Consider the following 27998-nt stretch of genomic DNA (forward strand, 5'->3'; position numbering starts at 1 on the left):
TCAGTATTCTTAGAAGAAGCTTGGAAGGTGTGTGTGTCTTTCAGTCTCAGTAGGATCAAGGCTGAATGGCGGTGACAAGCTGACAGAGCCATGTGGCTGTTACCGGTGAGTCTGGGAAGCTGTGAGAAAGGAAGAGAAGCTAGCACAGTCCCTCTGCTTGTTTTACATTCCTTTCAGAAGTTGTTTGCATAGTAAAGAGGAAACTAGAACCTTTCATTTCCTGTGTTAGTCTGAGGAAGTTGGTGGAAATACAGAAGATGGTTACATTCAGCAACACCCATGAGTAAATTGCCCCAGTGAGATCACAAAACTTGCAAACTGCATTTATTTTGGTTGCTTTGTGACTGTGTGTGGGTATGTTCACTTCCATTTTAGCAAAAGTGCAGCTGCTGCGGAATCATTTGAATGAAAAAAGAAGACGAAATGAAGACTGTACCCAGGGAAATTGCACTGCTGTATTTTTATTTATTTATTTTCAGGGAATGGGAAAGCCCCCCAGCTCCACCCTCGAAGTCCCCAGATATATCCTGAGTTGGACATAGCAACCCTACCCTAAGGACACTGCCTCTCAAAAGTACCAGGAATGAACTGTATGTAGAGATAGAGGTGGAATTTCCTGTAAACTTTTCAGAGGAGGGGGATGGTAAATTAAAAGTCTTCAGACCATGAAATGACTGCTCATACTTTTTGGGAGAGAAGTTTGAATCAGTCCACCAAGCAACAAAATTACTCTCTTCAAGGGAAAAGGTCTATCTGAGGCCATTCAGTGGTGCTGTGGTATATAGCTCAACTTGGGAGTGAACACTACCATACAGCCTCTAAGACACATGAAGTGTCAGCATCTGTGGTGTCTCCAGCAAACCTGCTGCATCACCATGCCCTAGGGTTGCTATCCTCAGGTCCCAGCATGGGATCCTCTGGTTTCAGGGCTTCTCTCCACCACGGACCAGCTGGCTGGCAGTAGAAACCCCTCACCTAAGCAGGGAAGTGACATCAGGGATGTTGAGTGGGGACGCTCTGGTATTTGAGCAAACTATGGTATTGAGGGTGTAAAAAAACATAGAGTTTCACTCAAATACCAGAGTGCCCTTGTATGATGTCCCCACCCACCCCAGAATGTCCCCCAGTACATCCGCCAGATGGCAAGGGGACCTGGCAACCCTACCGTGCTCCTAATTGGCTGTAGCTCTGAGCAGAGGCCAACTCAATATTGTCAAGGCAGCTGGATGTCAATGTAGCAGATCTGCAAGAGATGGGTAGCAAATTTGGGGAGGGATGGTGGCTTAGTGGTAGAGCATCTGCTTGGTAAGCAGAAGGTCCCAGGTTCAATCCCTGGCATCTCCAACTAAAAAGGGTCCAGGCAAATAGGTGTGAAAAACCTCAGCTTGAGACCCTGGAGAGCCGCTGCCAGTCTGAGAAGGACAATACTGACTTTGATGGACCAAAGGTCTGATTCAGTATAAGGCAGCTTCATATGTTCAAATGATTAAAGGGTTAACCCCAATCTCCTTTCCCTGTACAACCTGAGGCAAACTGAGGCTGCATGAAGAAGATGATGATATTGGATTTATATCCCACCCTATACTCTGAGTCTCAGAATCTCAGAATGGTCACAATCTTCTCTACTCTCTCCCCCCACCCGCTCCAACACACACCCTGTGAGATAGGTGGGGCTGAGAGAACTTTTTACAGCAGCTGCCTTTTCAAGGACAACTCCTGTGAAAGCTATGGCTGATCCAAGGCCATTCCAGCAGGTGCAAGTGGAGGAGTAGGGAAGCAAACCCGGTTCTCCCAGATAAGAGTCCACGCACTTAACCACTACACCAAACTGGCTCTCTGCAGTTTATTTGTGGACCAATATTGTGATCTTCATTTAATCTCTTTGAACCTGAAGTATACTCAACCACCCAGTATCCCAATCCCTGAAATCCACAGGGCAAAGCCTAATGATCTAGGCTTGCCAACTCTGTTCCAGCCACCCTGAGAACTTTTGGAGGTAGGACATGGGGGGGGGGCAGTATTGCTGATGGGTACACTACATATTAGTCCTGGGTGATCACAGAGAAATGAAGTCACCACAATACAGAAAATTCCCCAATTTCTATGGGAAAGAACATAGAGGTTGGGAAAATTCCCTAGAGTATTGCAGATGCAGTGACAGGAAGTGATGCTGCCATGTCCATAGTGTCATTTTCTCCCATTTTGTCCTATCACTGAATAGCCTGAGAATAGGGGGGCAAAAATGGTGTGGGGTCTTTGATTTTTTTCTTTAATTCACTGTGGTCCCTTTCTATATCTTTGAGAAGGAGGGGGGGGGGGTGGCAGGAAGTTGTCCAGTGCAGGTGGCCAACTGGCAGCCCTATAATGATCCAATGTGATGGGACCTCATGATATCATACTGTTACAATATGGCTCACAGTTCCTATCAAGGTTGATTCTGGCCCAGATAACTTTGTATTATGCACTTTACTTCACATCCATGTGCTGACTTTAAATTCCTGAAAGCTTCACTTGAAGGGCAGTGGCTGTTATTAGGCCCTGCTTTGAAATAGGAGAGTTCTGTGGGGCTTTGGACATGTTTAATTCAATTTCTACTGTGCCAGGGAACTCTTTCAAACCAAGAATCTGACTACCTACCCCTGGGCTTTCTTGATAAATTACTCAGACACTAGTATAGGAAGAAAGTCTGATATCAGGTGACTCTCATCCTAACCAGTCTCAGTCAGTGACTGCAAGTCAGCTTTGTGCTGGCTGGTAGTTGCCTAGCAACAGAGAAAGGTTTTCAGGATTCCACCTCCTATCACCAGTATGAGGCTTCAGATCAGAAACACGTGATTCTACCTTTTCCACTACCAATCTCTTTCTCCCCTTTTGCCTAAAAAGAGTTTTGCTTCCCTTTAAAAGTAATTTGTGGCCCTGATCAGGATAGCCCAGGCAAGCCCGATCTCATCATATCTCAGAAGCTAAGCAGGGTCGATTCTAGTTAGTACTTGGATGGGAGACCTCCTTAGAATACCAGCAGTTGGGAAGACAGGGCAGGCTTTATTCAGACACCTCTATGAATATCCTCCAGGCCCCCAGTAGGAGTCAGTCACTAGAGGTCACCATGACTTCCAGGTGCACACGTACACAAAAATACCACCCCCAGAAGAAAAAGAAAAGAAAGAAATACAAGGAGGCAAGGACAGGCTTTATTCAGCCAGCTCCCTGAATATCTTCCAGGCCTCCAGTAAGGGTCAGCACCAGAAGTCATCATGACTTCCAGGTGCGCACACACACATGCACATATAAATCCAAAAATACCCCCTCCAAAGAAATATGTGGAATAATTATGCTGTAGGGGACTTCTTTATTTTTCAGATATGAAGTAACAAAAGGTTAGGATTTACTACTTTTTGTTGGTTACATTAAGGTATCAATTTTGGGGTAGTTTTAGTAGAAGCCTAGGAGGTCCATTCATTGCAATGTTGTTGCAAGGAGAGCATCACTACAGGATTGCCAGCTTCCCACCTCCCCCACAGGGCTTCTATGCCTCTTAATATGTGTGAAAAGCAGAAATTATAGCTGAACCATTGCCCAATATGAGACAGTTATGGGAAAAATTTTTTACCAAATGAAGGTTTTTTTGTTTCTATTAATGCAGGTGTTGAAGAGATCAGAGTTCTGCTTAGCAAATAATGTTGTAATTTGTACACCATAGCCTTCTTTTCTGGAGAAAAAAAGAGTATTTCATCATGGATGTGACAAGAAGATACATCTGATGTGTGTTATGTACTGCCAAGTCACTTCCAACTTACAGTGACCTTAGGAATTAAGAACATAAGAAAGCCATGTTGGATCAGGCCAATGGCCTATCCAGTCCAACACTCTGTGCCACACAGTGGCCAAAAAAATTATATATATATATTTAGATAGATAGATAGATAGATAGATAGATAGATAGATAGATAGATAGATAGATAGACAGACAGACAGACAGACAGACACATATATACACACACACTGTGGCTAATAGCCACTGATGGACCTCTGCTCCATATTTTTATCTAACCGTCTCTTGAAGCTGGCTATGCTTTAGCTGCCACCACCTCCTGTGGCAGTGAATTCCACATGTTATTCAACCTTTGGGTGAAGAAGTACTTCCTTTTATCAATTTTAACCCAACTGCTCAACAATTTCATTGAATGCCCACGAGTTCTTGTATTGTGAGAAAGGGAGAAAAAAGTACTTCTTTCTCTACTTTCTCCATCCCATGCATTATCTTGTAAACCTCTATCATGTCACGCCGCAGTCGACGTTTCTCCAAGCTAAAGAGCCCCAAACGTTTCAACCTTTCTTCACAGGAAAAGTGTTCAAACCCTTTAATCATTCTAGTTGCCCTTTCCTGCACTTTTTCCAATGCTATAATATCCTTTTTGAGGTGTGGGGACCAGAATTGTACACATTCCAAATGAGACCACACCATCAATTTATTCAAGGGCATTATGATACTAGCTGATTTGTTTTCAGTTCCCTTCCTAATAATTCCCAGCATGGCGTTGGCAGTTTTTATTGCAATCGCACACTGTCTTGACATTTTCAGTGAGTTATCTACCACGACCCCAAGATCTCTCTCTTGGTCAGTCTCTGCCATTTCACACCCCATCAACTTGTATTTGTAGCTGGGATTTTTGGCCCCAATGTGCATTACTTTGCACTTGGCCACATTGAACCTCATCTGCCCACTCACCCAGCCTCAACAGATCCCTTTGGAGTGCCTCACAATCCTCTCTGGTTCTCACCACCCTGAACAATTTACTGTCATCTGCAAACTTGGCCACTTCACTGCTTACTCCCAACTCCAAATATTTATGAACAAGTTAAAGAGCATGGGACCCAGTACTGAACCCTGGGCACCCCACTGCTTACCGTCACCCACTGCGAAGACTGCCCATTTATACTCATTCTCTGCTTCCTATTAATTAGTCAGTTTTGATCCACAAGAGGACCTGTCCTTTTACTCCATGACTCTCGAGCTTACTAAAGAGCCTTTGATGAGGAACTTTAACAAAAGCTTTCTGGAAGTCAAGGTAAACAACATCTATTGTGTCTCCTTTGTCCACATGTTTGTTCACCTCCTCAAAGAAATGTAGCAGGTTAGTAAGGCAAGATCTTCCCTTACAGAACCCATGCTGAGTCTTTCTCAATAACTCGTGTTCATCAATGTGCCTACTCATTCTGTCCTTGATAATTCTGCCTACTCATGTGCCTACTCATTCTGTCCTTGAGCCACCTCGGTGGGAAGGGCGGGATATAAATCGAAATATAAATAAATAAATAAATAATGGTTTCTACCAACTTTCTCAATATTGAAGTCAGACTGACTGGCCTGTAATTTCTCAGATCTCCCCTGGAACCCTTTTTAAAGATGGGGGTGACATTTGCTACCTTCCAGTCCTCCGGAGGCAGATTTCAATGAAATATTACATATTTTTGTCAGGAGATCCACAAGTTCAACTTTGAGTTCTTTCAGAACTCTTGGATGTATGCCATCCGGACCTGGTGACTTATTAGTTTTTAATTAGCCTATCAGTTGTAGGACCTCCTCTCTTGTCACCTCAATCTGACTCAGGTCTTTCAACACCCTTCCAAAATAAGTGTACCGATATTGTAATCTTCATTTAATCTCTTTGAACCGGAAGTATACTCAACAACCCAGTATCCCAATCCCTGAAATCCACAGGGCAAAGCCTAATGATCTAGGCTTGCCAACTCTGTTCCAGCCACCCTGAGAACCTTTGGAGGTAGGACATGGGGGGGGGGGGCAGTCCACCAAGCAACAAAATTACTCTCTTCAAGGGAAAAGGTCTATCTGAGGCCATTCAGTGGTGCTGTGGTATATAGCTCAACTTGGGAGTGAACACTACCATATAGCCTCTAAGACACATGAAGTGTCAGCATCTGTGGTGTCTCCAGCAAACCTGCTGCATCACCATGCCCTAGGGTTGCTATCCTCAGGTCCCAGCATGGGATCCTCTGGTTTCAGGGGCTTCTCTCCACCATGGACCAGCTGGCTGGCAGTAGAAACCCCTCACCTAAGCAGGGAACTGGTTCTGGAGCAGGCAAACACTTCTCATCTTCCACAGTGAAGATGGAGAAAAAAAATGCATTCAGCTTCTCAGCCATTTCCCTATCCTTCTTCAGTAATCCTTTTACCCCTTGGTCATCCAAGAGCCCCATTGCCTCCCTGACTGGTTTCCTGCTTCTAATATATTTGAAGAATTTTTTTTTGTAGGTCTTTATGTTTTTTGCAATATGCTTCTCATAGTTCCTTTTTGCCTGCCTGATCACAGTCTTGCATATGATTTGCCACAGCCTGTGTTCCCTTTTATTAATCTCACTTGGACTAGCTTTCCACTGCTTAAAGGAGTCCTTCTTACCTTTTACAGCTTCCATTATTTTGTTTGTTAACCATGCAGGCCTTTTCTTATACCTGTTTGTGCTTTTCCTAACTTGTGGTATATATTTTATCTGAGCTTCTAGGATTGTAATTTTAAATAGCCTCCAAGCTTCCCCAAGGGTTTTGACTGTATTTACCTTTCCTTTCAGTTTTCTCTTCACAGAGAATTTACCCCTTTTAAAGTTAAAGATGGTTGTGCTGGTCTTTTGGGGCAACTCCCTATTTATACAAATGGTGAAATCAATAACGTTATGGTCACTGCTTCCAAGCGGTGCAATCACTTTTACATCTCTCACCAAGTCTTGGGCATTACTTAGGAACCAAATCCAGGATCGCCCCACCCCTTGTAGGTTCTGTTACCATTTGCTCCATAGCACTGTTATTGGGAGCCTCTAGAAACTCAATCTCTTTCTCTTGACCTGAACACATATTGACCCAATCAATCTGCGGGTAGTTAAAATCACCTATTACGACACAGTTTTTACATTTAACTGCTATCTTTAATCCTTCCATCATATTATAACTGTCCTCTATCTTTTGATTTGGTGGCCGATAACAAACTTCCATAGTTAAATTTCTTTTTGGGCCCTCTATTTCAACCCAAAGCATTTCTAGAAGGGAATCTAATTCTTTGACCTCAGTCTTACTGGACTGTATACCCTTTCTGACATACAGAGCCACCCCACCTCCAACCCTTCCCTCCCTATCCTTCCAATATAACTTATATCCAGGAATCACCATGTCCCACTGATTCTCCTCATTCCACCAAGTGTCTGAAATTCCCACAATGTCTGTTTTCCCCCAACACTAAACATTCCAACTGACCAATTTTACTTTGAACACTTCTAGCATTTGTATACAAACATCTATAATTTCCCAGGCAAGCTAGGCCAGCAACCTTCCTCCTGCCGCCTTGAGACTTTGGCAGACACTCCATACTGTTTGTCACCATCTCAGTGGACAACTCTGATCCATTACCTGGTAGAAAAGTAACACCTGACCCTTCATCTCTTTGAAATGAGTCTTCCCGAACCAGAGACATTTCATCTCTTGTCGGCTTTCCCCAAAGATTTAGTTTAAAAACTGCTCTGCCACTTTTTTGATTTTAAGCACCAGCAGCCTGGTTCCATCCGGGGACAAGTGGAGACCGTCTCCTTTGTACAGCTCCTGCTTATTCCAGAAAGCATCCCAGTGCCTAACAAACTTAAACCCTTCCTTCTTACACCATCGTCTCATCCACACATTGAAACTTCTAATTTGTGCCTTTCTCTCCAGCCCTGCATGTGGAACAGGTAGCACTTCTGAGAAGGCTACCTTGGTGGTCTTGGCCTTAAGTCTCCTGCCTAGCAGCCTAAATTTTTCCTCCAAGACCTCATGACTGCATTTTCCCACATCGTTGGTGCCAACATGCACCACGACCACTGGCTCCTCCCCAGCACTATCAGCCTATCTACTACACGCGTAGTCAAGCAAGAGATGGCAAGCCAAACATTGACATCTTGAGAATCAGTGAACTAAAATGGACTGGAATGGGTGAATTTAACTCAGAGGATCACTACATCTATTATTGTGGGCAAGAGTCCCGCAGAAGATATGGTGTGGCCTTTATAGTCAACAAGAGAGTGAGGAAGGCCGTAATGGGATACAATCTCAAAATAACAGAATGATCTTGGTCCATATCCAAGGCAAACCATTCAATATCACAGTAATCCAACTCTATGCCCCAACCACTGATGCAGAAGAGGCTGAAGTGAACCAGTTTTATGAAGATCTACAACACCTTCTAGAATTAATACAAAAAAAAAAATGTCCTCCTCATCATAGGGGACCAGAATGCCAAAGTAGGAAGTCAAAAGGTAACCAGAAAAACTGACAAGTTTGGCTTTGGAGAATAAAATGAAGCCAGGCAAAGGCTAATAGAGTTTTGTCAAGGAAACAAACTGGTCAAAGCGAACATCCACTTCCAACAACCTAAAAGGTGACTCTATACATGGACATCACCTGATAGGCAACACAGAAATCAGATTGATTATATACTCTGCAGTCAAAGATGGAGAAGCTCCTTACAGTCAGCAAAAACAAGACCTGGAGCTAACTGTGGCTCAGATCATGAGCTACTCATTGCAAAATTCAGGCTTAAACTGAAGAAAACTGGGGAAGCCATTAGGCCATTCAGGTTTGACCTTGATCACATCCCTTATGAATATACAGTGGAAGTGAAGAATAGGTTTAAGGAACTAGAGTTGATAGACAGAGTGCCTGAAGAACTATGGACGGAGGTTTGTGACATTGTACAGAAGGCAGCAATCAGCACCATCCCAAAGGAAAAAAAAATGCAAGAAAGCAAAGTGGCTGTCTGATGAGGCTTTACAAATAGCTGAGGAAAGAAGGAAAGTGAAAGGTAAAGGTGAAAAGGAAAAATTCACCCAACTGAATGCAGGTTTTCAGAGAAAAGCAAGGAGAGATAGGGAGGCCTTTCTGAAGGAACAATGCAAAGCAATAGAGGAAAATAATAGAATGAGAAGGACAAGAGATCTCTTCAAGAAAATTGGAGAAATCAAGGGAACGTTTCGTGCAAAGATGGCCATGATAAAGGACAAAAAGAGTAGGGACCTAACAGAAGCAGAAGAGATCAGGAAGAGGTGGCAAGAATACACAGAAGAATTATACAAGAATGTCCTTGACAACCATGACAGTGAAAACGCTGACCTTGAGCCAGACATCCTGGAGAGTGAAGTCAAATGGGCCTTAGAAAGCATTACTAACAACAAAGCGAATGGAGAAGATGACAGTATCCCAGTTGAGCTATTCAAAGTCCTAAAAGATGATGCTGTTAAAGTGATGCACACATTATGTCAACGAATTTGGAAAATGCAGCAGTGGTCACAGGATTGGAAAAGATCAGTTTATATTCCAATCCCAAAGAAGGGTAATGCCAAAGAATGTTCAAACTATCGCACCATCGCACTCATTTCACATGCAAGCAAGGTCATGTTAAAGATCCTACAAGCTAGGTTTCAGCAGTATGTAGATCGGGAACTACCAGAAGTTCAAGCTGGGTTTTGGAGAGGTTGAGGAACTAGAGATCAAATTGCCAACATTTGCTGGATTATGGAGAAAGCATGGGAGTATCAGAAAAATGTCTATTTCTGTTTCATTGACTATGCTAAAGCCTTTCGTTGTGTGGATCACAACAAACTGTGGCAAGTTCTTAAAGAGATGGGAGTACCAGACCACCTCAAATGTCTCCTGAGAAACCTGTATAAGGGTCAAGAAGCAACTGTCAGAACAGGATATGGAACAACTAATTGGTTTAGAATAGGAAAAGGAGTTCGACAAGAATGTATATTGTCACCCTGCTTGTTTAATTTATATGCAGAGTACATCATGCGGAATGCTGGCCTGGATGAAGCACAAGCCAGAATTAAGATTGCTGGGAAAAACATCAACAACCTCAGATATGCAGATGATACCACTCTAATGGCAGAAAGTGAGGAGGATCTAAAGAACCTTTTGTTGAGGGTGAAAGAGGAGACACAAAAGTAGGCTTGAAACTCAACATCAAAAAAACTAAGATCATGGCATCCGGCCCCATTACACCTTGGCAAATAGAAGGGCAAATATGGAAAGTAGTTACAGACTTCACATTTCTGGGATCCAAGATCACTGCAGATGGTGACTGTAGCTATGAAATTAAAAGACGTTTGCTCCTTGGGAGGACAGCTATGGCAAACCTGGGCAGTATAATAAAAAGTAGAGACATCATCCTGCCAACAAAAGTCCGTATAGTCAAAGCGATGGTATTTCCAGTAGTAATGTATGGCTGTGAGAGCTGGACCATAAGAAAGGCCGAATGGAGAAGAATAGATGCTTTTAAGCTGTGGTGCTGGAGAAGAATCTTGAGAGTCCCTTGGACTGCAAGAAGATCCAATCAGTCAGTCCTAAGGGAAATCAACCCAGACTGTTCCCTGGAAGGTCAGATGCTGAAGCTGAAGCTCAAATACTTTGGCCACCAAATGAGAAGGGAGAACTCACTGGAGAAGATCCTGATGCTGGGAAAGACAGAAGGCAAAAGAAGGGGACGGCAAAAGATGAGATGGCTGGACAGCATTACTGATGTAACAAACACGAATTTGAGCAGACTTCAGAGGATGGTAGAAGACAGGAGGGCCTGGCATGACTTTATCCATGGGGTTGCAAAGAGTCGGACTCAACTGTGCGACTGAACAACAAATAACAGCAGCATAAAGTACACACAGAGAAGCCAAAAACAGTGTACATAAACTGATCTTCAGGTCAGAAGTCAACCATATAGCATTTGAAAGATAAAACATCTTAGTCAGAAGTTTCTACACATTCTTCCAAGGGAGCTTTATGTAACATGCATTATAGAAATCTAACCTGGATGTAATCAGAGCATGGTCAAATAATGTTTTTAAGCAAAGTTCTGATGGGTCCTTGGCCAGGACCATTTTTCAACAGTTAAGCTCCACTGAAAATATATTTACAATGTTGAGAAATATTTTTTTTGTTATGGGCTTCCCTCCCACCACCACATTCCACTTCTGGCCAAGTCTGTAGGGTACACTGAAGCACAGTCAAACTCACTACACTATTTTGTCTGTTTTCCGTAGCCCATCTCCTTTTTATGCTTTCATCTCTGTTTCTCACTCACTAGCCATTTTATCTTTATATGTCATCCTGTTTTTAGCCTTTTCTCCCCAAAGAGAGGCTTTTTGGGAAGAAAAGGCTAAAAATTCTGGCAGCTCTGACTACTAGGCTGAGTAGGGCTGCCAAACCCCTGGTCCGGGCGGGGGTTCCCCTGCCCAGGAGGTTCCCAACCTGCTGTCCCACATTGAATTGGCGGGGGGAACTTCCCCCTACATCACTGATGCAATGACATCACCAGGAAGTGACATCATTGGACCGACAATGGTGCTCAGCAGCCACTCTAGGCATTTCCGGGAAACCTCTATGGTTTTCTCGGATGCTTTAGCCATTTGGGAGGGAAAACTCTATGTAGTACCATAGAGTTTTTTCCTCCCAAGTGGCTAGAGCATCCGAGAAAACTATAGAGTTTCCCCAGAAACACTGGCGTGATGAAAGTCCCCTGCTCTGGGATGAAGAGGACTTGGCAACCCTAAGGCTCAGCCAGGTCCGGTTGCACATTAGGAAACCTTCATTGTCTTACAGGGGGAGCACCTCAATTTCCCCTGTATCCATCTCCCTACACTATTTCCTAAGAAGGTGTGGTTCTTCTCCTTCTGGCAGCCTCCATATCCTCTCTTTTCCCTGCTTTCTTTTCTCCTTCCCACCCACAACCAAACTATATTATTTATTGCATTTGTACCCTTTTTCTACAGTAAGGATCCAAACTGACTTATATCTTTTTCCATTTTATGTTCAAAACAACCCTTTGACATAGGTGAGGTTGACGGTGTGTGACTGGGCCAGTGATCTTCTACAGCAGAGTGGGCATTCATACCTGGGACTCCCAGATAGTACTCTGAAATGCTAACCATGCTGGCTTTTGTGGGGTGGCTTCTTTTGAATGGTAGTAAGTAGTTGGGCCTGGCTGAGTCATGCAGATCAGGTGGCAGCAAGTTGCCTGGGAGTTGCTGCTGGGTCTGGCCCCAGTGCTTCCTCCCCCAAAGGCCAAAACAGCCTTGGAAAGGACCCTGAGCCTTCCCCCTACCTTTTACTGACAGAAACCAAGATGGAAAGACTGGCAGCACTGTTGTAGTTGCCTAGCAATGGCCACTGAGGGCATTAGTTTCTTAAAGTTGTAAGTGGTACTTATATTATTGGGGGGGGGTTAACCCCCCTGTATTTTTTTCAGATTTCAGGGGGTAGAAAGCCAGGAACTCCCCCGACTCATCCACTGTCACAACTTTCTGGGACTAGAAGAATGAAGAAGGTAGTAGTCATTGGAATAGGAAGACTACTGTAGACATAATGGCCAAGAGTTTAAGTTCTGCCCAAGAGAGGAAACAGAACTCCGAGTTTTGGCAAGATATGGACTGTCACCTAGGCAACAAGAAGGGTGGGATCATCTGTAAGAATCTTCCTCTGGAATATGACCTTTGCTTGTTCAACACACCATAGGCCAGCTAGTGTTCTGCAGGTCTGTCATGATTACTACTGGTGATTCCTACCATGATCCCTTAGTCTCCAGTGCTTCCATAGGTGATTCCTTGTCTTAGTGCTGGCCACCTGGAAAGTGTGACAATTCTGCATGCTTAGGCATTAATGCTTTCAATGGAAGTTCAATATGTCTGTCTGACTGAAAGCAATGGCCTAACAGAGTAGAATCTTCTGGGACCCACTTTCATTAATATTGAGCATTAAACATAATAGGCATTTATCTAAATAAGAGCTCTACCAGGAAGGATGCTATTGTGCATATACTGCACTTGAGTGAACTTCAGTTATTTGACCCTTCAAAAGTTCGGATGGTATCCCTACAGTTTGCTTTTCCATTGTTAAATGAAAACTTATTAAGGTCACAGGAACAAGGAAACAGAGTATTCATTCTGAAAGAGACGGATCATTATTTTACTTGTGTAGAATAATTACTCTAATACACTAAAGTAGGGGTGTCAAGTGTCTGCCCATGGGCCAGAACCAGCCTGCCCAGGGCTTTAATCAGGCCTATGGGGCTCTTCCCCCCGCCCCGCTCCTGGCCTCACTTTTCAAATCTCTGAGGCTGCCAACGTTCTCTTTTGCCTTGCCTTTGCCAGCTGCAACGGAAACAAATTCTGGGCTTGTAAAGCTTCAAAGAAAATGTGGAATGGATTTTCCATTAAGGGCCCAGAGACCTTAATGGAAAATCCATTCCATGTTTTCTTTGCAACTTTGTTCTGTTCTGCAATGTGTTTCAATGGAGTGGAGCTAAAATAGTTTTACTTTGCAGCATTCCTATGGCCCGCTGAAGCTATTGCTTTCTGGAGTTGTGTCCTTGCAAATAAAGGGTTGATGCTTTGAGCCAGCTTGTCTCTGTTGAATTGACCTGAGAACTGGGAACCCACAGCCAAAGAGAGCCAGTTTGGTGTAGTGGTTAAGCGTGTGGACTCTTATCTGGGAGAACCGGGTTTGATTCCCCACTCCTCCACTTGCACCTGCTGGGATGGCCTTGGGTCAGCCATAGCTCTGGCAGAGGTTGTCCTTGAAAGGGCAGCTGCTGTGAGAGCCCTCTCCAGCCCCACCCACCTCACAGGGTGTCTGTTGTGGGGGAGGAAGGTAAAAGAGATTGTGAGCTGCTCTGAGACTCTTCGGAGTGGAGGGCGGGATATAAATCCAATATCTTCTTCTTCTTCAAAGAGGGATATTACACTGCAGAGCCATTGCCTATCTGAGTAAACCTGGCAGTGGCAGGGAGTGGGGAGGAGAAGCTTTCAATGCCCAGACATTTCATATTTTCCTAAGCTCAGAACATTTTATATTTTTAGTTTCTACTGTGATCCTTGTGCTTTTTCTTGATATTTTATTTTAAAAATTGCATTGCCAAATTCCACTATTCCCCCATCTTTCCATTTTAAAGAAAATATTGCAAGAGTTTTAAGCATGTTTGTATTTTAAGTAAAAAATAATATCTTTAATTGTGTTTGTGTCCTTTCTAAAGTTTAAATCTCCTCTACCTGGCATTACAATTTATGACATGCAAGGCTGGGCCTCACAAAGTCCCATTTATGTCAGATCTGGCCCTCGTAACAAATGAGTTCAACACCCCTGCATTAAACTCTAGAACAGAACCATTAAAGTATATTGGACTGGAGACATACTTTCCTTGCATCATAATTTTTCTTTCATTATATTATTTAAAATACTTTTTAATCTTTGCTAAGTGTTTAAATGATATTTTTGACTATATGTCAGTAAATGGTATGTTAACAAACTATTACTGTTAAAATTTTAGAAATTCATTGCCTTAGGTTTTTATATTCAGACTTCTGATTTTTTAAATTTGGAAACAAAATAAAACCATATGGTCCCCTCGCTACTGATCACTATATAAAGAGTGTTGTCCTACTTGTCTGCAGTTTCTATAACTAGTCCAGAAAAGGGCAACTGGAATGATTAAAGGGTTGGAACACTTTCTCTATGAAGAAAGGTTAAAACACTTGGGGCTCTTTATATTGGAGAAATGTCAACTGAGGGGTGACATGATCGAGATTTACAAGATTATGCATGGGATAGAGAAGGTATATTCTCACAATACAAGAATTCGTGGGCACTCAATGAAATTGCTGAGCAGTCAGGTTAGAACGGATAAAAGGAAGTACTTCTTCATCTAAAGGGCAATTAACACATGGAATTCACTGGCACTGGTGGTGGTGGTGGCTGCAAGCATAGCCAGCTTCAAGAAGGGATTGGATAAACATATGGAGTAGAGGTCCATCAGTAGCTATTAGCCACAAGGTATAGATGAAACTCTCTGTCTGGGGCAAGTGATACTTTATTTTTGGTGCGTGGGGGTGTGTGTCTGTTTTCGCACTAACCTTGCTCTGACATTGCTCTGCGCTAGGCCTCTGTTTCTCTCCAGAGCAAGCTAGCAATTTTGCACCACCTGCTCCATGCCACCATTTTGCGTCAGGGCAACCCACGATTTGCTGTGCTGCAATGTAAACCTGTTTTTTCAAGTTTACACTGCCATGCAGCAAATCACAGGTTGCCTGGCACAAAATGGCAGCATGGAGCACCTGGTGCAAAATTTCTAGTTGCTCCAGAGAGAAACAGAAGCCTGGCGTGGAGCAACATCGGAGCAAGGTTAGTGCGAAAATGGTCAGAGTGTTGGACTGGATTGGCCTGATCTAATGTGATTTCTTTTACGTTCTTGTGTTAGATAGTAGACGTCTGAATTTGTAATTCTGCAGTAAATCCTGTACATATTAAATGTATGCATAATTATGCATGAATGAAAATACACTTTCTGACCCAGAACCTTATTATTCTCATCTCTGAAACCTTACCATGCCAAAATAAAGTCAGGAAATCTTTGAAGAATCAATGTAGACAATATTTTAAAAAGAATGTTTAATGAAAACTTAGAACATATGACGTAGCTTTATAGTAGTATGTGAAGCAGCTATATGTTAGAGTTTATAAACTTTTTTTAAAATTCTGATTTCATCTGATTTGCAGGTGATGTCTTGTAAATTTATCATGACTGTTTTGATTCATTATTATTGTTTCTTTTTGTATTCAGTGAAGAAGTACACCTGTGGGAATCTTACTGACCTAGCTAGGATTCCATTCTCCTGGCAGCAAAAGGAGAATATGAAGTTAGAAAAGAGTGGATTTCATTGTGTATTGCTTTGAGCACTTGTTTAACTTGGAAGTTGATTTAGAAAATGCTTCCCATTGGAGGAAACATCTGTACATGCTGGACATGGTGAATGTATAAAACCAATGAATTACCTCCACAGAAGAAAGGCACAATATCACTTGCATATTTCATTTAACCTAACAGGATTTAAGACTGGATGGATTTGTTGGGTGGAGAAGGGAAAGGAAAGGTCCCCTGTGCAAGCACCAGTTGTTTCCGACTCTGGGGTGACATTACTTTCACAACATTTTCACAGCAGACTTTTTATGGGGTGGTTTGCCATTGCCTTCCCCAGTCATCTACACTTCCCCCTCAGCAAGCTGGGTACTCATTTTACTGACCCGGAAGGATGAAAGGCTGACTCAGCCTTGAGCCAGCTTCCACCGGCGATCGAGCTCAGGTCGTGAGCAGAGCTTAGGACTGCAGTACTGCAGCTTTAATACTCTGCGCCACGGGGCTCTTTCAGTGGAGAAGAAGAATAGTTAGTTACACCATGGTCATTTAGCACATAGAAGGATGTATAAAATGGCCATATCTTTTGACTACAGTAACTTTATTATGAAAAAATCTGACTTCATTAATTCTATAGTATAGTATAGTGTGAAGCTTTGTTCCAGTCAGTTGACACCCCTCTGAAACAAGCAGTCAAGGTATTAGCGAAGGAAATCTGTTTTAAAATTAACAGTCTGCTGTCCAGAGTGACAGCATTTGTAATTGTGCATATGACACTAAGGCATGAAAAGTCCTTCACAAGAGACTTACTGAATTTATCCACTCTGCAATCACATGACCTAGGATCCTTCTTCTTGGAGCCATTACAATTTCTAGATAAGCATCGCAAAAGCCTAGGCAGGATCTTTGGAGGAAAAGAAAGTCTCTAAAAGAGAAAGGCCTCTAGGCTTCCATATCATCTCTTGTCTTCAGTTGCACTTTAATTGGCCATTCTGGATGTTGTCATGGTAGCCATCTTGAAAAATCAAGCAGAGTTTGTGCATGTGTGTGACTTTCAGCATATATGTGGGTGTTCCCATTTTGTTTTCATTTGTTCAGAATTTCAGTGTATGCTGCATTCTCTTGAGTGGGAAAGTATGAAGAAAGATAAAACTGTATGTTGTAGTAAATATATGAATTTAGATCAGGCCTAAATGTACTATTGGGCTCAGAAAGGTTCCTTTTTAAAAGTTTGCTAATCACAGAACAAAAAGGTCCAAATCTTTCCATGTAGCTACAGTTACTTGAAGGAAATGGCTTTCATTTCATTCGGACAGGGAAAAGAGACTGAGATTTAAAGGTTGAAAATGTAATTTAATTGATTAAATTTGTCAGTAAATCATGTTATATACTTCTAGAGTAGTTACCCCCATCGACATATTAGGTATGTTTAAAAATCAGTTGCTGCTTGGGAAAAACCAGTCCAGCACACTGGAGGCAAGACCGCCGTTCTAGCATCTTCTCCTCTTGTCGGCGGGCTCTTGGCTGCCAGAAGACCAGAGCAGAGCAGGGAGGGCTGTGACTGATGGAGGCTGGCGAGGGGGTTAATGCTTTCCTCTCTCCTGCTCCGAGGCTGGGAAGGTTAGCAGAGGGATCAATGTGATTAAAGCTGTAGGAGAGGGAAGATGTGCCTGCCTGCCTGCTTGCTGCATGGCTGTGGTGGCTGAAGGGTGGTGCGCCTGGAGCCTTCCTCCTGCGGATCAGGGGCCGGAGATGACCAGGCATGGTCTGCTGCTGGCGCGGGAGGCTGTTTTGCACCTGTAGACCTGCTTCTGCAAACCTGCGGGTGTCTCCCCGGGCTCGGAACGACACACCTGAGCTCCAGGCAGCCGCCTCCCTTTTCCTTCCTCCTCGAGCCGCAGCTCCCTGCCAGAGGAAGCAAGTGTCAGCGGAGAAGAGCCGCTAAAGGAGAGACGGAGCACTCGCTTTAAGGACAATCAGCAGCCAGCGAGCGGCGACCAGCCAAAGAAGCGGCGGGACTGCTCTGCTCTTCTTCCTCCCTTCCCTTCCCTTCCCTTCGCTCGCCGCTGCTTTAACCTTGCCGTGGACAAATAGGGGGAGAGAGAGCCGGGGGAAGCGTGCGGAGCCCAAGCACATAGCTGGGAGGCAAGGAAGGAGCAGGGGCATGTGGATATTGGCTGCCGTCTTGTTCCAGAGCATCTTGAATGGTGAGCAGCCCAGCCCTGCTCTCGTGGGGGGCCCGGGCATTTCTTCCAGTAATTAGGGGGGGGGGGTGTGTGCGCGCGCGGGGCGGCGGCGGGGGGGGGGGGAGGGAGGGAGGGAGGGGGCGGCGGTTTGCAGGCTTCTGTAGCTTCTGGGCTGGAGGTTAGCAGCCCTGGGACCAGGGAAGAAATTGCTCGGTAATCATTTAAAATTAGCTTACCTAGCAAAGTGACAGCCTGTAATCCTGTGTACTATATATCTCTCATTCAGTATCAAACTACCTTTGAGAAAATACGGAAAGCTGCATCATTTCCCTTGTAATAAGTACAGAATTTTGCCCTAGGGTGCATGTATCTTTTTGAAAGGCAGGTATGGTATGCTTCAGGAAGGTTAGCAGAGGGGAGATTTTTCTTATCGATATTTCAAATTTCAGAAAACATACTACTTTTTTTGCCAGTAGCACTTTTAGACATTGCTCTCTACCTATTGCTGTCTCAGGAAGGGACTTCTATGTCCTCATCATCCCTATCACCCTCATTTATGTAAAAAAATTGCATTGATAAGCATTACGTCACCTGAAAAAGGCCAGGGACTCTTTTCAATCAATTTCAAAGTTATAGAAGAAAAGTAACAATGGAAAGGTAAAAACATCAGCTTTATGTTTCTGTTTTCCTAGCATTTTTTTCACAACATTTTTGTCCATGTTTGATTAGAATCCATGTACTGTGTGGGGGGTGGTTTTTTAAAAATGTAAGCAACACACTATAGCTTTAATGCATAGGCTTTATGATACTGTAGCACTTTTTAAAGGCAAGAAATTATGTATATTCAGGCATACATAATGTCAATGCTCTGAAGGAGTTAAGTAGAAATAATTCCATGCATTGTGCTACTAGATATTTCTCATCCTCATTTTTCAAATTTGTGAGTGTGGCTATTCTTAAAAAGCATTAATATCTTGGCAGTTAAAATGGAAAGATTAAGCACAAAATGTCCAAAATAGGCAAAGCAGGCAGAGCAGGAAAAAAAAATGATGATAGTGAAAATGAATGAAAAGGGAAAAGTGAGAGATTTTCTTGGAAGATACAAATAATTGAAGCTCCAAGCAACGGGTGAGGAATGAATGCTGGATGAGGGTGCCTCCAGGTCTGCTTAGCTGTACAGTGGGTGGAAAAATTTGTATTGACAGGCAAGGCATCTTTAGGATGAACAGGCAGAATGTAAAATTAAGTTATTAAGGAGAGAAATATAAATAAAAAGATGAATGATCTTAAATACGACACAATGAACACAAAACTCTGGAAATTGTCCTAACATTAATTGCAACAAGTTCTGCCATAAAGGGTCCCCTTCTCAGCAGGCATAGATCAGTTTTGTGACCTTTACAGGAGGAGACCTATGAGAATACAGATTTTCTTCCTGTAATATAGAAGTGCATCTTGAGCACAAAGGAGAACTAGAAGAGAATCCCATCAACTGGATATTTAAATTATATTTCGTGACTAAGTAAAAAGCTGAAATATGTTCATACAGTGCTCCCATTATGTGAATGTTCTTGTAAGCATCATAATAAGTAAACCACAATTATATTTCCCCCTAAAATTAAAACAAATCTTTTAAGTAAAACTATATGAATATCACTGTCATTTTAAATCTGTACAACCACTTAACCACAATCAATATTATAACCAATATTTTGCTCCAAGAAAAAAAAAATTAAAGATTTTTTTTCAATTCCTTAAACTGTAAGGTACATGATTTATATCAAAGCATGCTATTTGTGTACATATGAATGTAGATAAATGAAATGAAATGTTGTTGCATTCTTCATGCACAAAACTGTTTCCCTCATCTTAAAATACTACGTGGGTCTAAGGTATCACAATTAATTGTCTTTAAAAGACATTATGCTTTTGATTGCATCAGCTCAAATTAGTGCATTAAGAGAATATAGATCTAGATAAATACTCCCTAAGGATAATAGGTGTCAGCACATAACATAAAATTGTGCTAAAAATGTGCCACTAGTCACAGTTCTAAAAATAATGCAGTGTGATCCATCCATACAATTGTCCTTGATATACATGTTTTTCATTTTCTGTGATTAAATGTGTAATGTAATTAGGCATTTTCCTTTTTCTAGAATCATGCAAAATTGAAAGGCAGATTTCTTTTTAAAATTTATCATGATTTGTCTCAGAACTAAGTATCCTTGTTATATGCTGAAAAATTTCAAATATATATCCTTCTTTCAGAACTCCCTATAAAAGGGAATTATCCCAAATCATATCCATGTATGAAAGAATACAAGTGTATGTTTGCTTGTCACAATTTTAAAATTCAACTTGTAAGACTATATTAGCTGTGATTTATATACTTAAAATGTTAGCCATTTATTTGTTTGAAAATGAGATTACTAATGCTTATCAAGCATTTTGCTATTCTGTGAGAATTAGAGGGAACTACACAAATAAAGACACAATGTGCAGAACTATCAATTACAATCTAGAAATATTAACTGTTCAAAAATAGCTAGACAAGCTACCATAATATTGCGTTTTCAAAGCAATGTGTGCTCATGATGGTAATAGGATATATGTTGCTACAGCCCTCCCTGAGCACTGCTGATTTATTTTTATGTTCTATCTTGATGTATTATAGAAAATAAGACTAAGAAATAAGATTTTTCTTCACTGGTACAGTTTGCATTTGATACAAACTGTACCAATGAAGAAAAATCTGTAGGGTTTTTGTGTGTGTGTGTGGGTGGGGAGGATGAACTGACCAGCTGTAGTATTTTGATGAAAATTTTGGATTTTAAAATGATTATCTCAAAACCAGTAGATTTTATTTTCAGTGTTGAATATAAAGTTAGATCCACTAATAGTTTGTTTAATTAACAGTTTGATTATCAGACATGAATGTGATAATTTTCTATATGCAACACACTTGTGTCAATCTAATTTGGTTTTTTTTTAATCTTTCCGCAAGTGGGTGCCGAAGACCCATTGAATCTCGGCTTTTAAAAAATCAGTGGGAAAACTGAAATGTGATTGATAAAGTAGAAGTAATGCTAAAAATAAATTCCCACCACTTGGTATCTGTATTGGTATCTATATGCTCATCTACTATACATTGGAATGGAATTTCTTACTGGCGCGTTAGAACACTGGTTTGCATCTCTTTCATAATGTGAACTGGGGAAGGAGTAGATGGCCTAAAGGATGTGAGGAAGGCCTTCCACATAAGGTCCCTAATCCAAAGTACAAATGAAGCAGAGATAGCATCATGTTCATGGTGTTAAAAATGTTAAAATTCAACCAATCAGCAATCTGGTGAGCAAGAGAGCAGGGGCAAAACCAAATCTGACTCCTCCTTCTAAACAATTTAATGTTAATAGAAACAGTCTATGCTATTGAATTGAGGGGGGGGGGACAGAAAAACAGTATGGCAAAGGGTTCTCATCTAGATGATTATATGCAGGGAAAGTCTAGTAACCTAACTCATTGGAACAAACAAAGGGAGCATTTTAAGACACTACTCAAGTTGTTTCTATAGTTCATTGAAATAATTGCAATATATACATATAAACAGCAGGGGTGTGAATGAATATAATGAGTCCTGAATTAGTAAAATGTATCCTAGTCGCCATTTCTTTTTACATCAATATTAAGAATACTATATGGTCATGGACATGGTCACATCTGTAACCTAGTTCTTCTAAATCAGGTTGGCCTGTCATAATAGAAGCCACCTATTCTTTCTAAGCAATGACTGCCATTAATTGACAGGCATGACATTTGCATTACTTAGGAGGCCGTATGCATTTCAAGCCAGCTATTCTGTTGTTTTGAGTAGCGATCTAATCACATGGCACTTTAATGTGCACCAGGACCTTTTGACAGGTTGTTTCAGATACATAACCCATTATGCTGCCTGTTTGCATGTGAGTCTGTGTCATAAGACACTAGTGGGCAGCAAACCACACTAGACTGGCAGCATTTCAGAACAGCCGTGGTAGGAATAGAGACTCAATGGGTGGAATACATAATCATATTTTTCTCCCAGAGCTTTTCTCATGTTGCTTGCAGGGCTGACTGTTCTCCTTTCTTTTCTCCTTTCTTCTGCCAAATCAGTGCTTGAACAGCAGCCTTTAATGAAGGAAAGGGCATAGAGAACATTTTTGTGTCATTTAAATGTGTATTGCTATAAAAAGCAGTGGAATCCGATCAAAGTGAAGGACAGAGCTGGTAAGCTTAGGAAGCCTAGAATTTTTCCTTCCATCATGCCTTGTCTTTCAAGCTCTCCAAAGTAGGACATTCCAGTACTGACAACAATGTGATCCAGAGATGGCAATCCAAAGAAGTCTTAGTACATAATCAGCTTGAATCAGCAACCAACAAAGCTACCCAAGATATGATAGCAGTGCAAATACATATTATACATGTCTTTGGCAATATGAATAAGAGAGGTTAATTCTTTAGGTAGTCAAAATATTACAACAGATCAAATATACATAATGTATAGTGCAAATAATTTGTCTAAAAACAATTTTGTGAAGTTTGCTTCACAGTTATGCATAATGTTAGAAATACCTAATCCAAAATAAAAAAAAATTAATCAAGGGCACTTGTGTGATAATCCTGGACATATGCATGTGGAAGAAAATTCTGTTGATGTCAATGGTATTTATTTCCATGTACATATGTTTTAAAACCATGGTGAAAAAATATTTCGAACAGCAGCAAAACATATTGCAAAGGTTCCAGATATTTTATTATCTTGCTAGCTTTCTGGTGAATGCACTGGAATATGTGTTTTAAGGATTATAGCAATAATGTTCATGAAGCATTTTGAGTATCATAGTAATTACTGATGTTTGTTGTTGTTATTGCAAGGTCACCTTGCAAATATATTTACAAAAAATGACAAGCCCACACAAACTTCTTGTAACCTACTTCATCATATGTATTTATGTTGTTCAATTGGAACAAATGAATTACTGGAAAGAAAATGAATTAAGGTTACAGTTCTAAAAGCCATGTCCTGGATAGCCCAGGCAAACTTGATCTCATCAGATCTTGGAAGCTAAGCAGGGTTGACTCTGGCAAGTACTTGGATGGAAGACCTCCTTGAAATACCAGTAGCCAGGAGAACAGGGGCAGACTTTATTCAGCCACCTCTCTGAATATCCTCCAGGCCCTTAGTAGGGGTCAGTCACCAGAGGTCACCAAGATTTCCTGGTGCACACACACACACATTCATGCACACACACATGTACATAAAAATACCCCCAAACAAAACAAAACAGTTACAGTTCTAAGAACAATTTCCTGGGATTAACTAAAATGGGGCTGGCTTCTGGGAATTTCTTTTGTTAGCTCATTTAGTGGTGATTCTTTCCTTCAAGTGGCTCTTTTTAAAAGTAATCTGTTTTTCCAAGTTCTTCTTTCATGCTGATGATCTTTGTCAGATGTGTTTAAATATAAGGTATCTCTTTTATGGTAAGGTTTGGACTATGCAATCAAATAAAACCCTTCAAATACTATGGCTCTATTGCTACCAGTGCTCCTCCTTTCCTTTTTGTATCCCATTTTATCCATTAAGTTTATGGGCAGGCCTAAGCAAGAATCCAAATCCCCATGTGCAAACAGCAGTGCAGAAATTGCTTGTGAGCAACTAGCCAGCTTGCTGTTTTAGCAAATAAACAAACACAAGCAGAATGTTTTCTTGAAATCTGCTGGTAAGGATTAGAATGGGACATTTCCTCAATAGCAGATTTGGCAAACAACAACTTTGTGGTCAAGTGAGTTGATTTCATTCCTTTCCAGACAATTTTGAGTGGAACTGACTAGACCAGTAGCTGCTTGATACTTTGAAGCAGATTACCTGGTGGTAACAAAGGAAGTGCACCAGTTGGGTCGATGCTTGAAACTTCTAGATGGGAGCATTTCTTCATGAGTAGAATTCTTCATAAGTAAAAGACCTGACGCTTTAAAAGCTTTCTGTGGTGTATGTTCAGATACTGTAGAAATTACTGCAGAATTGGACTTCCTTACCTAGTTTGTGGTAGAAATTGGGGCAAGAAGAATCCATTCGGTTTAGAAAGCAGGAAGATTTTCATACACCATTTATTAGCAGAACTGAATGAATGATTCAAGAGTGTGGAATCTCAACTGCTAGTCAAGGCAGCAGAACTATAAACAGAGCGCAAGAAAGATGCATATGAGGCATATGCCTGCAAGCAGGTGGCCTTTTAAAAAAACACTGATTGTGTGCCTTCTAAATTACTGCTGCAAAGAGACAGGTGGCTGAAGATCTGCCTCCCTGAGGATCAGTCTATTGTATACTCTAGTGCACCAATGCTTCTGAGTGCTTTGTGGTGGTGGGTCCAATATTTGAGCTTCTGAGAGTTTCTGGAAAAGACCCCATAATAATGCTGGGTAGGAAGGACAGTGGTGGCAGTTGAATAAAATCTCCGGAGATGTTCTGACATATTTACTGTGAAGGAATTGACAGAGGCATACTTGGCTTATTTGGCACCCAGGGTGAATAATTTTTTGTACACCCCCATCCTTATTTTTTGGTCATTGAGTCATACCTGACTTATGGCAACCACATAAGGTTTTCAAGGCAAGAGATGGTTGGAGGTGGTTTGCCATTGCTTGTTTCCATGTCAGCCCAGCTTAGCTTCTGAGATCTGATGAGATTAAACTAGGCTGGAGCTGTCCAGGTCAGGGCCCCCTTTCTATATGATAAAATCTTTTCCATAATTAATCATGAAATAAGATGAATAATAATAATGGCCAGAAAATAGATTCAGATGGGTGGCTGTGTTAGTCTGAAGCAGCAGAACAAAGCTTGGTCATAAAGGTGCTACTGGACCCAAACTTTGTATTCAGTGGCCAAAATAGAAATGCAGACAGTGAAAAATTCCTTGTACCTAACTTCATATATATAATCATGCCAGTAAAAGAATATTCAAATTCCAGCATGAGAGCCAGTGTGGTGTAGTACTTAAAGTGTTGGACTAGGATCTGGGAAATCCAGGTTTGAATCCCCACTTGTGCTGTGGAAGATTGCCGGGTAATCTTGGGCCAGTCACATTTCTCTCAGCCTAGCCTGACCTGGACAGCCTCAGGATAGCCTGATCTCATCAGATCTCAGAAGCTAAGCAGGGCTGATGTGAAGGCAGGTGATAACAAACCACCTCCAAATAGGAATAGGCACATAATGTGAAAATGGTGGTGGTTTTGTTTCATGGTTTGTTGGGTTGCCTAATTCAGTGGTTTAGTTCATTTTGTTTTTTTAAATTTCCCAAATGATTCATGGTTCATTGGTTTGTTTGGTTTGGGAAGGTGTAGAACAGCCCCCAAGTGGGCTAGAGATGCCAAAATTCAGTGGACTCTCCTCTACCTGCTTTCCAAGTTTGGTGTGAATTGGATTTCAGGGGGCTGCTACAGCCTCCAAAGCAGGTGCACAGGTGGGGGCTGAGGAGAACAGAGCTGCCACTTCTAGTCACTGGAAACTGACCAGGAGCACAGGGGGCTGGGAAATCATGCCAGGCTGTCTGGAAAAATGAACCAAACATGGACCAAATGACATGCCCCTCAAAAAGGCTGGTTCATTTTTGTGTTTGGGTGTGATGGGATCAAACAAACCAGTTTGGAACAAACCATGAATGGGCTATTTTTAGCATGAAGAATGATTTGTGATTTAGTTTGTGCCCATCCCTGCCTCCAAACATTTCTTGCCCTGAAAACACTACAGGGTTGCTGTAAGTAAACTGTGACTTGGTGGCAAAAAAAAAAATATCACACCACTGAGCAGACACTTGGGAGAGCTTCTGTTCTCCATTTTGAGACCTTCCCCCCCCCCCCCACCATGACCATCCTAAACATCTACAAGGCATTTTTTAGATCTTGGAGACTGCTTTTGTACTAACTTTTACTAACACTAGCCAAAGCATCACAAAAAAGCAATCACAAGCTTCACCAGATTAAATATTAAGAAACACGCTGCCTGCAAAGAAGCTGCCCCCGTCCTCTATTGTTTCCAAAGGATTAAAGTCAAACCAGAGAATCTGCAGTAGAAACTGAACGGGGGCATTTTTTAACTCCAGCAGAACTAGTGCAATGTACAAAGTACCCAGCATAATATTAACAAAGATTTGTTTAAATACATTCTGTCACCTAGCAGGATAGGGATGAGAAGGCCTTGAAACCAAGAAGTGAAATAAAGGGGAGGGGACACAGAAAAATCAGGTGAAGGGAGACAGAAATTTATTTTATTTTATTTATATTCCGCCCTCCCCTGTCAGGCTCAGTGTGGTTCGCAACAGATTAAGGTAAAGGGGCCCTAATATTTTTGGGGAGAGCGTTCCAGAGGGCAGGGGCTGTTACCAAAAAATCTCTTGTTCTGGTGATAGGAATGAATGCAAAATATGTGGAGAATATGGATGGAAATTAAGAGCAAAAGGTTTTATCTTGCTGCAACAGCCTAACACCCTGACTGATGCTTTGCAAGATCTGGCTGAACCAGATGCAAGTAAAAGCCAGAATATTGGAGAAAATTATTTGTAGGCTGGCAATTACTGTAGCAGCTCTTAGCACAATTTGTTAAGCAAGTTAGCTTGAGTCTTGGAGAAAAGGGAAGCTAAGCTGATCCAAGAGCAGAGGTGTCAAACTCATGAGGGCCAGATTTAACATAAATGTCACTTTGTCAGCCTGGGCCATGCATACCATAAAATAGAACACTAGGTATCAGTGATATAAACTTTATAAAGGTGATTTCAAATGCTGAATGGCAATAGCAGGTGAATGATAACAGGCTTGATTGGATTAGGTGTGATATGTAGAGAGGTAATAGGCATGGAGATACCAACATTGGTAATGAGACAGGAAACCTAGATCTCAGTTTGGTCCAGGAGAATCCAGTCCAGAAGGATGCAAAGAATAAATGGAGATAAGTCTGACATTAGAAACCACAACATAAAAAAAACCAGTGGGGGAACACTTAACCTTCCAGAACATTGCTGATCTAATAAATTTATCTTACATAGGAATTTCAAAGTGAGGTTAGAAAGACAGACTGCTAAATTGTAACTGATAATGAAGCTCAATGTATCCTCCAGGACCTAGATTTCCCCTGCTGTTGTTACTTGTCATCTGAAATCAATCCACTCTCCAAAATATGACCAATGGACTCCATCTGTATTTGAAGAAATGCACAGTGACTCATGAAAGATCATACTCTGCAACAATTGTGTTAATGCTACTGAACTCTTGGTCCTTTCCACTAATAAATATTGCAAGCTGTACTGTTAGTTTCCTTCCCGCATCCCCCAATCTGTTTAAACTGGAAAGGGGGATTCTTTCAAAGTGAAATAATGTGTTAATTTCAGACTGGGCAAAATCCACTCAAGTGCTAGTGATGAAAGCAAGCAGAAATGAAGAAAGGCAGCCAGCGAGGTAGGAGGGGGAAAGGGGAGACATGTTGAACTGAAACATGTAAAATGAACCATAAATGTATTTTTAAATACTCATCCATCTACTTCCATTATTAAACAATGGAAATAAATGAAACTGGATTATTCAACAATGGAAGCCCATCCAAGTGTTCTAATTCCTAATCAGGATCTTTTTGAAAGAAAATCCCAGATATGCACAGAGAAATCTAATTTTTAAAAAAGCTTTTCAAAATAAGCCAAAATAATGTCCTTTTCATTCTTCTTTCTCCTTATCCCAATGTGCCCATTCCTTTTAACACACATACTCACACGTGTGTGTGAGTATATGTGTATATCAGAGACAGATAGAGCCAGTGTGGTGTAGTGGTTAAGTGCACAAACAGGGTTTGATTCCCCACTCCTCCACTTGCAGCTGCTGGGATAACCTTGGGTCAGCCATAGCTCTTGCAGAATTGTCCATGAAAGGGCAGCTTCTGTAAGAGCTCTCTCAACCCCACCCACCTCACAAGGTGTTTGTTGTGAGGGAAGAAGATAAAGGAGATTGTAAACCGCTCTGAGACTCTGATTCAGAGAGAAGGGCGGGGTACAAATCCACATCGTCTTCTAGAGAA

General features: G+C 41.6%; 1 protein-coding gene across 6 annotated transcripts in view; it reads left to right on the forward strand.

The window, feature by feature from the left end:
- The first annotated feature begins 17801 nt into the window (after positions 1-17801).
- The window catches only part of DSCAM (DS cell adhesion molecule), an 805927-nt gene continuing 795730 nt past the window's right edge, over positions 17802-27998 (forward strand). For all 6 annotated transcript variants that reach the window (XM_060234239.1, XM_060234240.1, XM_060234242.1 and 3 more), the window contains exon 1: positions 17802-17923. In XM_060234239.1, the coding sequence (XP_060090222.1) occupies positions 17881-17923 (43 nt within the window). In that variant the 5' untranslated portion in view covers positions 17802-17880. The remainder of the gene's footprint in view (positions 17924-27998) is intronic.

Source organism: Heteronotia binoei, chromosome 3 (assembly GCF_032191835.1).
Source record: "Heteronotia binoei isolate CCM8104 ecotype False Entrance Well chromosome 3, APGP_CSIRO_Hbin_v1, whole genome shotgun sequence".
In the NCBI taxonomy this organism is placed as follows: domain Eukaryota; kingdom Metazoa; phylum Chordata; class Lepidosauria; order Squamata; family Gekkonidae; genus Heteronotia; species Heteronotia binoei.